The following is a 14,175-nucleotide window of genomic DNA, read 5'->3' as shown; positions in this document are numbered from 1 at the left end:
TTAATGCTAACCATAGTTAATAAACATTTGTTAAACCTGGGACTCCTGGCAGTCAGTCACTTACACCTCATTTCATTAACCCTTCCGCCATTAAAGCAGACACAAGCCAGGAAGATCTACTCTTCAGCCATGGCTCGGCTGCTTTTGGGTGGTGATGGTTATTTATATAGGAGGTTCAGGTTCGTACCTCTAAACTCTGGTTAACTGAGGTTTGTAAACCAGCTGGGTTAGGTTCTCACTTAATGCCAAGCCACGGTTTGCAAAAACATAGTTTGGTGCTCTGTACAAACCTTTTTTTATGTGTATTTGCCTTTTTACAAAACAGGCCAGTCATTGGCTTAAGGTTCCCAAGTTAGCTTCATGGCTGAGTGAGAAATTGAACCCTGTTACTCTGCATTGGGACTCAGGGGTGTGGGTGTGTGAGATACGGCTGATCTCGAGCCGGTGTTGATGGGCCTGTCTGTGCAAATGATATGCAAATGATGCAAGTTATTAAAATAGGCAAATTGTCCACAGCCCTATAGCTTTCAGAGTGGTAGTTCTGGGTGTCAGGGAGGTTGTCTGTTGAAGCTGCATTATGGTTCTGGGTGGTGATGGAGTCCTGGTAATGATTTGCTGACCTGCTCTGATGTCAGAGAAGGACAAAAGAAGGAGGGCCATCAGACACCAGGATCCTAGGAAACAAAGAGCGGAAAATGAGTGTATACACAGGAACAAAGGTAAGAGGAGAAGATCAGAGCAAAGAAAACGAGGGGGTGATTTTGCTGACCTATGCTTACAGCTTTGGGCCTCCGGTGATAACAGTAGATATTTAAGTTTAAAATGTGCTGCTTTTGTCTGCCACCTTTGAGCCCCATTTAGTCACTGAGTAAATTGCCATCATGTCACGAAATGTTTAGAAACAAACATTTAAGGAGGATGATTTTGACAGGAAGATTAAAATCAGTGCAGCTGCTGCGAAGGAAGCAGAGCGGTCATCTGGCAGGGTGAAAACCTTACATGGGGCCTAGAGATGGAAGGGAAAGGGTGCTCAAAGGGAAAACTAAGGAATATGGCGTGCCTGTAAGGCCAGGAGAAAGATGGACTTTAAAAAGTATAGTATGGGTCGGCAACTGAAGTCACCTATTCTAGATGTGGCCCACCACGTCACCCCTTTGTTGATACCTGAGAGGCGAAAGAGAGTTGCCAATATAGTGGCATCTGTGGCAACAGCCACCTGAGGGTGCCCCTATGGAAATTGGGAGTTGAGGCCTTGGTCTTTCAGCCCAGCTCCATTGTCGAAGTGGCTCTCTGAGAATGAGCACGCATGGCCGTCAAGGCAGCTATCAAGACAGACAACTGGTCCGTCTTGCTAGCCCAGTACTCATGACCCCCCACGTCCAGGAGTTCTGCAAGATCTCAACCACAGAGGCACCTTTCTCAGCCCTCTCGCGAGCAAATCGGCTTGAGCTGGAGTGACCTAGAACTTTCCACGTTCAAAATGTGTTTTCTGCTACTGAGTCCCTGTAGTTGCTGACCAGGGAGCAGCAGAGATGAAGAAGAAGCTGAATGGTTATAGGCTGTAAGGAAGCTGGGGGAATTGGGGTGTGAGGGCATATGCAGGGTGCTTTGGGGCAAAAACGGCCTGCGGAGGGTCACGAGGATCAAATATTCTGTCTTAATTGCTTCTTAAAATGAATCCATCCCTGCTGAGCAAATCTGGATTTATTCATCTGTTACAATTAGCATTTTAAAATACCCTTGTGAGTGTGGAAGATTTGGGTCGTCTGGGAAGATCTTCTGCCTGTGGGGTTTATTAACTGAAGTCCAAGGTATTTGCTAGATTTGAGTAATGGAAGCAGTGGGCAGAGGGGGATAGGGTCTTTTCCAGGGAGTCTTCTCTTCTCATGAGGTGGCCAAAGTATTGGAGCCTCAGCTTCAGGACCTGTCCTTCCAGTGAGCACTCAGGGCTGATTTCCTGAGAAATTAAGAAACTTAGAGAAATCTAAATGGAGAGATTTGCCCCACCCTGCGTGGATGTTATAAAGTCCTTGTCTCCCTGCGAATAACTACCCTGCCTTGTCTGCCTCTCCTCCTCGGGTTTTGAACTGAGGAGAAGATTTAGGAGTCGTAATACAGTGGACAATCTCCTTCATCCCAACCCAGTTTATCTCCTACTACAAACATGCCTCCAGTGTTTGCGGAGAAGGGATTAGAAAGTTTTATGGCAGTGTGCTAAGAAGGGAGAAAAGAAGTGGAATCTCTCCCAGCAGAGAAAGCCCTCTGAAGGTTACAGAAACAGCAGCCCTGGCAGCAAAGAATGCTGAGATGGCGCTTTGTTTGCTTGCCACACGTCCAAAGCACAATTCGGGCAAATCCCTGCCCTCCCACTGACCTGACTGCTATTGCAGTTCATAACCCTGGCTGGAGATGAGGAAATCTCAGCTGTTTTTGTCCCAGCAACATATTAAAAGATGTTGTATGGATTTTATGGACGTAAGAGTAATCGGCAGTTTATAAGCTTCAGGCACAATCTGGCTGGAAGCTTTCCTGGAAAAGGTCTATTAAAATGAATGGTGGCTTCCTGATGGACTTTTATCCATAAGCCACATTGAGTCACTATCAAAGAAAAAGCTTGATTATACATAAATGTATAACAACAACAGCTCCCTGTGCACCAGCCAATGCACAGGTATTTCAATCCTGCTTGATTTGGGTATGCAAGCAAGTTTCCTGCGTACTCAAACTGAGCAGAAAGCAGGATTGAACTCTCTGCTCATCTTCATCTTATGGGCAGAGAGGTCAGTCCTTCTCAGGACTATCCACCCTACTCTCCTTGGGCCACCTTGGACAGGTGCACAGGATAGTCATTTGATGCCTTTCTGAGATCAGAAGAGTGATAGATTTGACCCCCTCTCTAGGGCATTAGAGGATAATCTTTCCCAGCCATATTTAGAGATGCCAGAGGTTGCACCTGGGTCTTTTGTATGCAAAGCACGCACTCTGCTGCTAAGCTTGGCCTCCCCGGCAAAATGTACAATTTTAAAATGCAGTGGAGCTTTTAAGGTGGAGCAGGATGTAAATTAAGCAAATTATGTAAAACAGAGCATGCAAGGGATAGCACTGGGAGTCCCAGGAGCAGATTTGTCCCTATGAGTGCTGCAGCTCCTGCCTGCTTCCCCTCATTACAGGGGCAAAAGAAGTGTGGAGAAAACTGATTACTGAACTGGCAGGCTGCTTTGGCTAGTAGGGTTGACATGTAAGATCCCTTACCTGTGAGCTCATCTTCCACGGCTAGCAAAATATCTACCATGGAACAGGGACAGGTTGCCAGTCTCTTCCTTTCTGAGAGAGGATAACCTGGTGGCAGCATCAGAGGTGGAGCACAAGTTACAGGCAAATTTGAGGGGACGAGGTCTAACTACCACCAGTGTATCTTGTGAACAAAAGGTCCATGAGAAATACTCATTTCCAAGTCCATGACTGAATCATTCCATTTTCACCCTTGTAAAAGTTTAGTTTTTAAAAATGTTTTAAATAATTCATAGAAACCATTTTTTTCTGCTCCAAAAGACAAAGGAAATCTTTCCAAAATAGGTAAGTTGGCATATGGCACAAAGTCAAATTAAATAGTCCTAGTTTAAATTCTTAAGAACACCCCACAAGTCTTTGCTGTGGTCAGCCGCTCAGAAACATGTTTAATCCATTGTTTTGGTATGTGGCCCATTTTATTCTCATTCCATTTATATCCTACCTTTTTCCAAGCTCAAGGTGGTGTACATTTCATCCTCCTCTCCCAACAACCCTGTGGGGTTGGTGAGGCTGAGAGGTAGGGTCTGGCACAATATTACCTAGTTTGTGTCACGTCTTGAGCAGGGATTTGAACCCTGGTCTGCCCGGTCCTAATCTGACATTCTGTGATACACTGCCACTTCAGCATACAGCACACAAGTGAGTAGAGAGGGACAGCTCTCCCTTCCTATTCCCATTTGAAAGCTGCCATTTTGATGACAGGAGTGTATTCTAGACAGGTGGAGAAACTCTCTCCTTGTATCTTTATGATGCCAAATTCAGAGGTGAGCTACAGAAAGCACAGGAAATGGTGGCCAAGCACAGACTGAAGCTGCATTTCCTCTTGTTGGCCACCGAAAACCTTTCAATAATTACTATAACTGCTGTGGGTGCACCCATTTTGGGGGAACCTGTTGGGTCTGTAATAATACTAATAATAATAATCTGTAATACTAATACTATGCTGCCCACCTGGCTGGGTTTTCCCAGCCACTCTTGGTGGCTTCCATCACATATAAAAACATAATAAAACATCAAACATTAAAAACTTCCTGATAAAGGGTTGCCTTCAGATAACTTCTAAAAGTTGTATAGTTATTTATCTCCTCAACATCTGATGCGAGGGCGGACACCACTACCAAGAAGGTCCTCTGGCTGGTTCCATAGCTTTCAACTCAAACCAAAACTGGCCCAAGCAATTATTTTTGTCACACCAGCAGCATTACTTGGGAAGCCTAAGCTAAAACCAAACCTGTTTGCTCCCTTATTCACCTCTGTTGTTGGTTTTCCCCACTGTGACCATGAGGACTATAGCCTTTCATTGATGCATACCGAAATCTGTGATTCTCGTGGTTTTAACGTTAGCTGGTTTAGTGTTAGAATGGCAAAGCTGCAGAAACGTTATAATAATAATTTTTAAAACTATGAATTCAGCCTAGATTGGGTGGCTGCTGTGTGCCAGAGTTACCCTGGAGACTCTGCCTGTCACAGCAGGCGGTACTGGGCCCCAATGGACTAATGGTCTGACTCAGTTTGAGGCAGTTTCCGGTGCTTGTAACTAGTACAACCTGTTGAAGACTAGAACTCGCAGCTGCTGAAGAATGTAACTCAGCACGTGAGTTAACCTCTGTACTCTTTGCAAGCTTCTTCGTCCACAAACGTTGTGCAATGTTTCGTTATTTGGAAATGGTATCTATGAGCTAAGCATTGCTCATTGGTTCTCCTTCACCCCTGTGCCTGTCGTTTAGTGTGCACACACAACTAGGATTTCCATAATTGCAGGTCTAGTCAGTCTTAATTATACCTGTTTTAACGGCAGGAAGACTGGGTGTTGTGGGGGCAGGGAGACACAAATTTACTTTTTAAACCAGAAGTGGGGATCCAGATGTCCCTGACCATTAGCCATGCTGGCTAAATGGGCTGGTGGGAGCTGCTGTTGCTAATTTATTTACCACAATTTCTCCAGGTTTATACTCGGAGCAGTTTACAATGGAATAACAGACCAAAACAATGCCACAATAACCACAATACACACAATTAAAATTATAATACAATTTACAACACCAAAGGAACAGTTCAGTAATGACCAATTATTGTTGATTCAGTTAAAATGCATCCAGAAAATGAAACCTTAAAGACATCAACAGGCCAGTTAATACACTCCCCAGGAGCCATAAAGCTGATGAAAGTGGGAACTACAACAGTCAGATTTCTCTTCAACAGATATATTCATGAAAGGGAGCCCCAGGGATGGCCTTGCCAATTCTTGTGGGTAGCCTTGCAAGATCGCTGAGCCAAGTTGTAGTTCAACAAGAGCTGAAGTTCCTCACATTCCCCCTCCTGCGTTTGGGGCTGCAGCTCAGCTGCTGAGGACAGGCGTTGCACGCAAAAGGTCCCCTATCCCATCCCTACTACCTCCAGCTAAAAGGATCTCCAGTTCTGAGAAAGGTTTCTTCTTGGGAGAGCCACTGGCATGAGAACTGGACAGCAGGCAACTAGATGGACAAGCGTCCAGAACTAGCATTAGGCAACTTCCTTCTCTTGTAGATGCTCAGGCTGACTGAAAGCTGTGATGAGGCCTGGTCTTGCTTTGGGCAGATCCACACCATACATTTAAAGCACACCCCAGACACATTTAAAGGATATGACTTCTGCCAAAGAATCATGGGAACTATAGTTTCCCACCTCATAGATACAGTTCCCAGCACCCTTAGCAACTGACGGATCCCAGGATTATAGAATCATAGAATTGTAGAGTTGGAAGAGACCCTGAGGATCATCCAAACCCCCTGCAATGCAGGAATATACAGCTGTCCCAGACGGGGATCGAACCTGCAACCTTGGCATTATTGGCACTGTGCTCCAACCAACTGAGCTGTCCAGGCTTTAAAAGTATGGTGTGGATCAGCTTGGAAAAGTTTGAATGGCACTGCGGGAAAAAACAGCAAGACAAAACAGACTTATTTACACCCTCATTCTTTCTGTTGAACTTTGAGTTGGTGATCAGAAAGGAAATGAGGTCACGTTGAAGGAAGTATCCTTTTCTTTTATCTGCAATCAGGAAGGCTAAATGCGTTTGCCACCTGCGAACCAGAAATACCAGTTTAGTTTTGAAAACAAAGCAATTACATCCTTGCTTCGTGACTGCATCACCACTGTGGTTCCGAGCTGTTTCTGAGTCACTTCCTTTCCCTGGGTTGGCTTGGGAGAGCGGGGTGGGCGGACACATTGGCATCTCGGAAGCTGTCACCGGCTGGCGAGGAGAGTGGGGCTGGCACAAGATGCTTGGACCTGGGTAACACATTGCTAAAGAACCGGCCAAGCGTCTGGATTGTGTTCATGGAGGAATAAGTGGCTGTTAGCTTTGATACTGATGCAAAGCTTAAGAAGGGACAAATCGTTATCCAAATGAGAAGGTTAATGCCCAGATCCTATTTACCATATTTACTTGAATCTAATGCTCACTTTTTTTGGCTAAATTATGTTGCAAAAATTTAAGGTGCACATTAGATTTGATGTCATATTTACATTCACCAGCAAATACTTTTTTTGGTTTCACATTTATATCCCACCTCTCCTCCAAGGAGCTATATACAGTGGACACTCGGGTTGTGAACGTGATCCGTGCGGGAAGTTCGCAACCCGCAGCACCGCATGTGTGCATGCGCGGGTCGCGATTTGGCACTTCTGCGCAAGCGCTGAAGCCTGGAAGTAACCAGTTCCAGTACTTCCGGGTTCGGAGCAGTGTGCAACCCGAAATCGCGCGACCTGAAGCGTCTAACCCGAGGTACACTGACAAACTGGAACGTGTCCAGAGGAGGGCAACCAAAATGGTCAAAGGCCTGGAAACGATGCCTTATGAGGAACGGCTAAGGGAGCTGGGCATGTTTAGCCTGGAGAAGAGGAGGTTAAGGGGTGATATGATAGCCATGTTCAAATCTATAAAAGGATGTCACATAGAGGAGGGAGAAAGGTTGTTTTCTGCTGCTCCAGAGAAGCGGACACGGAGCAATAGATCCAAACTACAAGAAAGAAGATTCCACCTAAACATTAGGAAGAACTTCCTGACAGTAAGAGCTGTTCGACAGTGGAATTTGCTGCCAAGGAGTGTGGTGGAGTCTCCTTCTTTGGAGGTCTTCTTTGGAGGTTATTCCCCCAGCATTGTATTACCACAACAACACTGAAAGGTAAGTTAGGTGTGTACAGACAGACAGACAGACAGACAGACAGATTCACCCCGTGAGCTTCATGGCTTGTCTAAGTGGCAATTTGAACCCTGGCCTCCCAGGTCCTAATCCAACACTCTTCCACTGCACCATGTTGACTCACTTCATTTGGATTTTATTTGAGTTTAGTTGGATATAAGTGCCCCTTTTGTGTGTTCTACTTGTTGTTGTTGTTTAGTCGTTTAGTCGTGTCCGACTCTTCGTGACCCCCTGGACCAGAGCACGCCAGGCACTTCTGTCTTCCACTGCCTCCCGCAGTTTGGTCAGACTCATGTTTGTAGCTTCGAAGACACTATCCAACCATCTCGTCTGTCGTCCCCTTCTCCTTGTGCCCTCCATCTTTCCCAAGTGTTCTACTTGACTTGTATGCAATGCTTTGCCTAGTATGCCTTCAGCTGGGGACTGTGAGCTTTGGGGTGTCCTGTGGTGCTGTAACGAGCACTTCGTCTACACAGGGAAGCGTTGCCTGCTCTGTTTGTCTTTGGAGGCTGTATGCCAGGGAAGGCCAGTTGCCAAGGAGCCACAGCAGGAGAGGGCTTTTGATTTTGTGCCCCGCTTGTGGGCTTCCAGGCAGCATCCGGTCGGAAAACAGGGATGGAGCTAGCTGAACTTACACTAGGAGAGCCTGCTAGATCAGGCCAGTGGCCAGGCCAGCATTGTGCTTATTGTCCCTGCCACATCCTGTTCTCACAGTGGCCAACCAGATGCCTGTAGGAAACCCGCAAGCAGGATTCAAGCATAAGAGCACTTGCCCCTCCTGGGATTTTGAGCAACTGGTTTTCAGAAGGAGTTCAGCCTCCAACTGGGAAGGCAGAGCGTAGCCACCTTGGCTGTTAGCCATCAATAGCCCTGAATTCGCCCAATCTTCTTTTATAATATATGTTTTTATTGGTTTTTGAAAATACAGCTGTAAAAAGATGTACAGATCAATAAAAGGAGAATAGAAAACCATAGCTGTAACGGTGTCCATTTTTCTTTAAAGCCATCTAGATTGGTGGCCACCTCTGCATGAAGAAGTGCTTAATTGTGATCTGATCCACCAGGGCTCTTTGTATATCTTTCCCTATTCCTTCCACTCCTCCCTGGCTGAGAGACCTAGCATTCAGAGCCAGTTTGGAAATAGTTGTGGTACTTTAAGGCTGCTATAATCCTAAGTCTTCATACTTGAGGTTGCTCCTTTTCAGATGTTGTGCAGATGAACAACCCCTACCTCTTACTATCCAGAGGTGCATGCCTCCAATTTTCATCGCATCTCCCAATAGTATTTCAAAGGCTGGAAAGGCCTGGTTGCGTTAGATGGCAGGGACAATAAGCACAATGCTACTCTGCCTTGCATGCCGCCCTTGCTGAGCCTCTGATCTAGCTGTCATGGAAACCTGCTCATTAAAGATACTGAGCAGCAAACAAAGCGTAACTTTAATAACGATCAGTGTATTTGCATACTCCGTGCACAATTTGTGTCACAGTTGAAACACCTTAGTTATGCTCCTGGCACACTTATTCAACAATGTACAGTGGTACCTCAGGTTACATATGCTTCAGGTTACATACGCTTCAGGTTACAGACTCCACTAACACAGAAATAGTGCTTCAGGTTAAGAACTTTGCTTCAGGATGGGAACAGAAATCGTGCTACGGCGGCAGCAGGAGGCCCCATTAGCTAAAGTGGTGCTTCAGGTTAAGAACAGTTTCAGGTTAAGTATAGACCTCTGGAACGAATTAAGTACTTAACCCGAGGTACCACTGTAATGGAATTTAACACAAAACAGGCCTTTTCAGTATCACACCATATTGTAAAAGGGGTCTGGCAACTTTGTTTTCCTCTTAGAGGCCACACTCCCAGGCTCTCTCTCTGTGTGTGTGTGTGTGTGTGTGTGTGTGTTTGTGTGTGTCATTCTCCTGCTGATGGACAGAGAGGCTAAAAATGTCCTGGATTTTCAGTTTTCTCTATGACTACCTCATATTACTAGGTGTCTATGGGGTGAGGTGCTCTTGATACTTTTATATTTACTTTGTGGGAGCCTATCCTGGCCCAGCTGTTGAAGCAGGACATGTTTGTTAACAGATCTTAAGTTTACTCTTTTTTAAAAAAGTAAAGCACTGGTGTAAGTTTAATTTCAAAATTTACTACAGAATAGCTGCAGATCAAACTCCTCCAGGAATATTTGTTGTCTGGACAGATAGATGTGAAGAAGGGAAGGGTCAAAGAAAATAATGTGCAAGGCAGTTTGTGTGTGTGCTTGAATAATCACGTGAACGAAAGTAGAGATGCATGTGGGGCCCAATTTTAAAGTTGATGATGAGTGCATAAGGGGGGAAAACCAGTATATTCATTCAAGATCCTTGTTCTGGGCCGATGACCTATCCTGTCAGTGGCTGAGGGCCTGGTTTTTACTGAGTCACCAGCCACATGGTGGTGGGGTTTTAAACTGATGCTGTAATCTGTCTGGAAAGATGCGCAGGGCCTCCTCCACCACCCCACTAGTGGGTGTGGTGGGCTGCTCTGTTTTTCTTTTCTTTGGTGCTAAATCAAGCTTCAAACTGTTCACTCCTATAGCTTAAGGGGTCAATATAAATGCTTGCCAGATGCTGCTTATTACGCAGAGAACATGATGGATCATGCATGTGTGTGTCTGCAGAGAGAGGTTGTCTTACTTCCCCTCAGCTGAGATGCACTGACTGCAAGACCTTCCACAGAAGCATCTACATTAGTATATCTAGTCTCGGTGCTGGGAGTGTTTTTTTTTTTTTTTAGCTTTATAATTTATTTATTGTATACCATTTATAGGAAGCCATGAACCAAATTCACTGAGAATTAAAACAAGTTACACTTCCAACAAAATACAACTTATACACCACCATTGAAAAATGCAAGGTTTAGCACTAAACTCTGAACAAATGGCATTTTGAACACATAATTCCTGCAAATAATTTCACCTTTGGATGTGTACAGCAGCAAGAGAACAGTCACATTGATTTAAAAACCAACAAGCCACTGCCATAAAAAAGAAGTGTTTTTTTTTTTTAATTACCCACTCAGCGAGGAAGTTTACTGGTGTGTCTCTGCACAGCCTATACCTAAGGTGTTGCCTTCTTAATGACCCAGTTCACACATTAATGGTTTGCTGTGAACACACCTAAAGTGGACTGCGTCTTTTCTGCACTTGTGCTGGGAGGAAACAAGCCATGATTATGCCTGCTAGGAAGGGCAAACCTGTCTATTTTGGCTTCTCTCACTTCCTCATTTTTCCAATATGAAGTTCAGTTCTCCACATTTCCACATCAGTTTGCCATAACAAAAGAAAGAAGTACCGTATTCACCAGCATTTTAGGGTGAATTTCTCCACATTTCCACATCAGTTTGCCATAACAAAAGAAAGAAGTATTCATCAGCATTTTAGGGTGAATTTCTCCTAAAATCACATTTTTGCAGAGCAAATTTCCCCAATATAATGCAGTTTTGTATGCTTTTTAAACAAGTATATACATTTTTTTCACACTTCACCTCAGTAATATGCAGTTCTGTACACATTGCTTGGCTGAGGAATGGCCTTGCTGAAGTTTGAAAATTTTGAAGGATGGTTGTGCTCCGGTTCTCGAATTTGTTTTGGAAAATGCAAATTGCATTGGATTGCACATTACATTGCAAACTGAATCAGATTTCTTCCCCATCCTTATCCCTGGTGTAGCGTTGTGTTCCAACCAGGGAGCGTCCTTTTATTTATAAAAGTATTTTTGTACTGCCATACCATAAATTAGTGTGATGTGCAACATTAAAACATAAAACACAATTAAAAACAATACAGACAATAAAGTGACTAGCTAATTTAAAAAATGAAAAATGAAATGGCTACAAAGACCTGTTGGCGTAAAAAGGTCTTTAAGAGCACCTGAAAGTCAAAAACAGGGTTTGCCTCCTGAATCTTTGCTGGAAGAATGTATATCACTACAAGAACCTTGAACCTGTTTGCTTGTTCTCAGACAAACTGCAGATGGTAAGTCAAGAACAACCCTTGACTATAGATACTGTTTTGGGGGGAGTAAAACAAACCGCAGTCCCTGATTTCAAGGGAACACAAGGCCAGGGATTGTGGTTGGTTTTGTCCCAACACAAGCAGGGAAGAATGAAGTGGGTGCAATTCATTTCTGCACAGTAAGCCTTAGCTTATGGCCTTCTATGAACAGGCAGAGTCGAGTGCTCTGGAGGGCAGGCAATGCAGCTGTATTTCTGGAGCATAGATGCACAGGAGCAGAGAAAACTGTCTTTTGCCCACTGGTCCATCAAATCAGAAACTGGGACTGCTTCTCTAAATCAGGGGCATCCCTGGAAAATAGGGACACTTGGAGGGTCTGTGCTGTGGCTCACCAACTGATGCAGTAGAGAGGCAAGCGAAATGCTGAGGATTGACCCGAGAACCCTCCCAATATATAGGTCTATAGGTTTGCAAGTGGTGGAATGGCAAGCATGCTGCTAGATCCATTAAGAGGGAGTGCTGTTCAGACCCGCCTTGTGTTGTCTGGCCATCTACTTCCCCTGGCTTGCGTTACGTCACCTGCTGCCATGTGGTTCAACAGCTGCCACTTAAGGCAACAAATCTAGTACATATTACTCCGAGGTGGAAAAAGATCACAGGTGTAGGCAGTTCTTATTTTTCCAAGGCTATCTATGCTTGCATTTGTGCACCCTATAACTGACTCTGTTTATTTGCAGCTTGGATCAAAATGCAGAGCACTGCCAATTGTAGGTTTGTGAAGGTATTGAGGGGTTCTTAATAGAATGACAAAATGGAAATGCATAGGATTCTTTGCTTCCTATTTTATATAGATTTTTAGTGGGCTTTAAATTTTATTTTTTTAAAACATAGCATTTGCTTCCTCCAGTGCTAAGCATGATACTTATATACAGTATTTATTTTGAACACTGATAATTGACTGTAACAAAGATTTACAGAAAAGATTTAAAGAAAAATTCACATTGTGAAGGCCTGTCTAAACAGTGCCGTTTTCAGAAGGCGTGTGAAAGAAGGCAGGGACAGTTCCTATTGAACCTCTACTGGCAGGGAGTTCCACAGGGCAGGGTTGTCATTGCATGTGCCCTACAAATGAGCTGTTCGGTTTCTCCCCCAAAATTAACCAGGTCACTCTTCCACACACAGTATATGCTGTTAAAAGGATTTCAAATACAGTGGTACCTCGGGTTAAGTACTTAATTCGTTCTGGAGGTTCGTTCTTAACCTGAAACTGTTCTTAACCTGAAGCACCACTTTAGCTAATGGGGCCTCCTGCTGCCGCCGCACCGCTAGAGCACAATTTCTGTTCTCATCCCGAAGCAAAGTTCTTAACCTGAAGCACTTTTTCTGGGTTAGTGGAGTCTGAAGCGTATGTAACCCGAGGTACCACTGTATTTGTTGAATCCAGAACTTCTGTGTCCAGATGTTGGACATCTTGATGTCTCCAGAATCTTTATGAAGGCAGACTATGATAGTTACCCATTATGATTACTACATTTATATTCTACCTTTCTCTCAAGATATGTGCATGGTTCTTCCCACTCTCCATTTTTATCCTCATGACAGCCTTGTGTGGTAGGTTAGGCTTGAGAGACCGTGACTAGCCTAAAGTCCCCCAGTGAGTTTTATGGCTGAATTGCAACAGGGGTAAACTGACCCTGAATTTCGGGGTTCTTGTTAGTTGCTGTAGCTTGTATAGATGTATATAAAGTTTTATTGGTTGTGTTTGTTGCAGCTGGTTTTTGTGCTTTATTGTGTAAGATGCTTTGGGTCACATTTATGAGGAAAGTGACTAAGACTAATGGTCTGTGGTAGATTTGTCCTGGATTGAATTTCAGTGTTCTATAATTTTGGTTTCTGTGGGCGGTGAATGCTAATTAACATCATCTTGGGTCATCTCCTTCAGCCACCCAATTTCACTGGCTCTGGGAATGTGCTGGTATCAGTGAGTGGCATATTTACATATATTACTGAAAAGGAGTGAACGTCAGGTGTTCTATCTGGGTGAACTGGGAAGTCCATGAAAGAGAACTCAACTTGATACTGAAAATTCATTAAAAAATTAGCATTTCTACAGCACTCTCTAGCTCTTCAAAGTGCTTTGCAAACATTTACAGCTGCCCTATCCTATCAGCAGTGTTATCCCTGTTTTATTTTATTTATTTTAAAGATTTATATCCTACCCTTCCCAGAGTGCGACTATTCCCAGAGTGGCTCACCAAGTATTAAAATAAAAAAACCCAACATTATAAAAAGCTCCAAAAATAAATGGATCCAAATTTTATTTATTTCATGTATTTCTTACATGCTCTTCACCACAAAGTCCAGGGTGGGTGATATTTTAAAAACAAACAAACCCAATTTATAATCAGTATGAAAGAATATGAAATAATATGAACATACAATTTTGAAAGGGAGGAGCAGAAGAAACTCAGCCACAGCAGAATTAATGTTTTATTTATTGGCTGATGGGCAGCGAGCTAACCCTACTGGGTTGCCTGCATGACCCAGTTCTGCATGGGGAACTTCATCGTGTACCTGATCCCTGAAGAAAGCAGATTTGCTAGCCCTGTGCCCAGTGCTCTGCTTGGAAAGACCCAACTAAGGGACTTTGATAGGTGGGCAGGATAACCTACCTTGCGTTCACCTGGCAGCTTAATGATGCCAGG

The 14,175-nt window shown here is 44.0% G+C and overlaps 1 protein-coding gene across 2 annotated transcripts in view; it reads left to right on the top strand.

Annotated features, from left to right (window-relative positions):
* Window positions 1-14,175, top strand: part of HIP1R (huntingtin interacting protein 1 related) — a 63,669-nt gene that overhangs the window by 3,939 nt on the left and 45,555 nt on the right. The window contains exon 1 of one of the 2 annotated variants that reach the window (XM_081892770.1): window positions 527-719. The exons of the other annotated variant lie outside the window; for it this stretch is intronic. Within the exon in view, the coding sequence (XP_081748896.1) occupies window positions 696-719 (24 nt within the window). The 5' untranslated portion in view covers window positions 527-695. Of the gene's footprint in view, window positions 1-526; window positions 720-14,175 lie in introns of those variants that run through there. 2 annotated transcript variants of the gene reach the window in all.

Source organism: Podarcis melisellensis, assembly GCF_964234715.1.
Source record: "Podarcis melisellensis genome assembly, chromosome: 16".
Classification (NCBI taxonomy): Eukaryota; Metazoa; Chordata; class Lepidosauria; order Squamata; family Lacertidae; genus Podarcis; species Podarcis melisellensis.
Note: the sequence above shows the minus strand (reverse complement) of the source record. Positions and strands in the feature narration are given on the sequence as shown.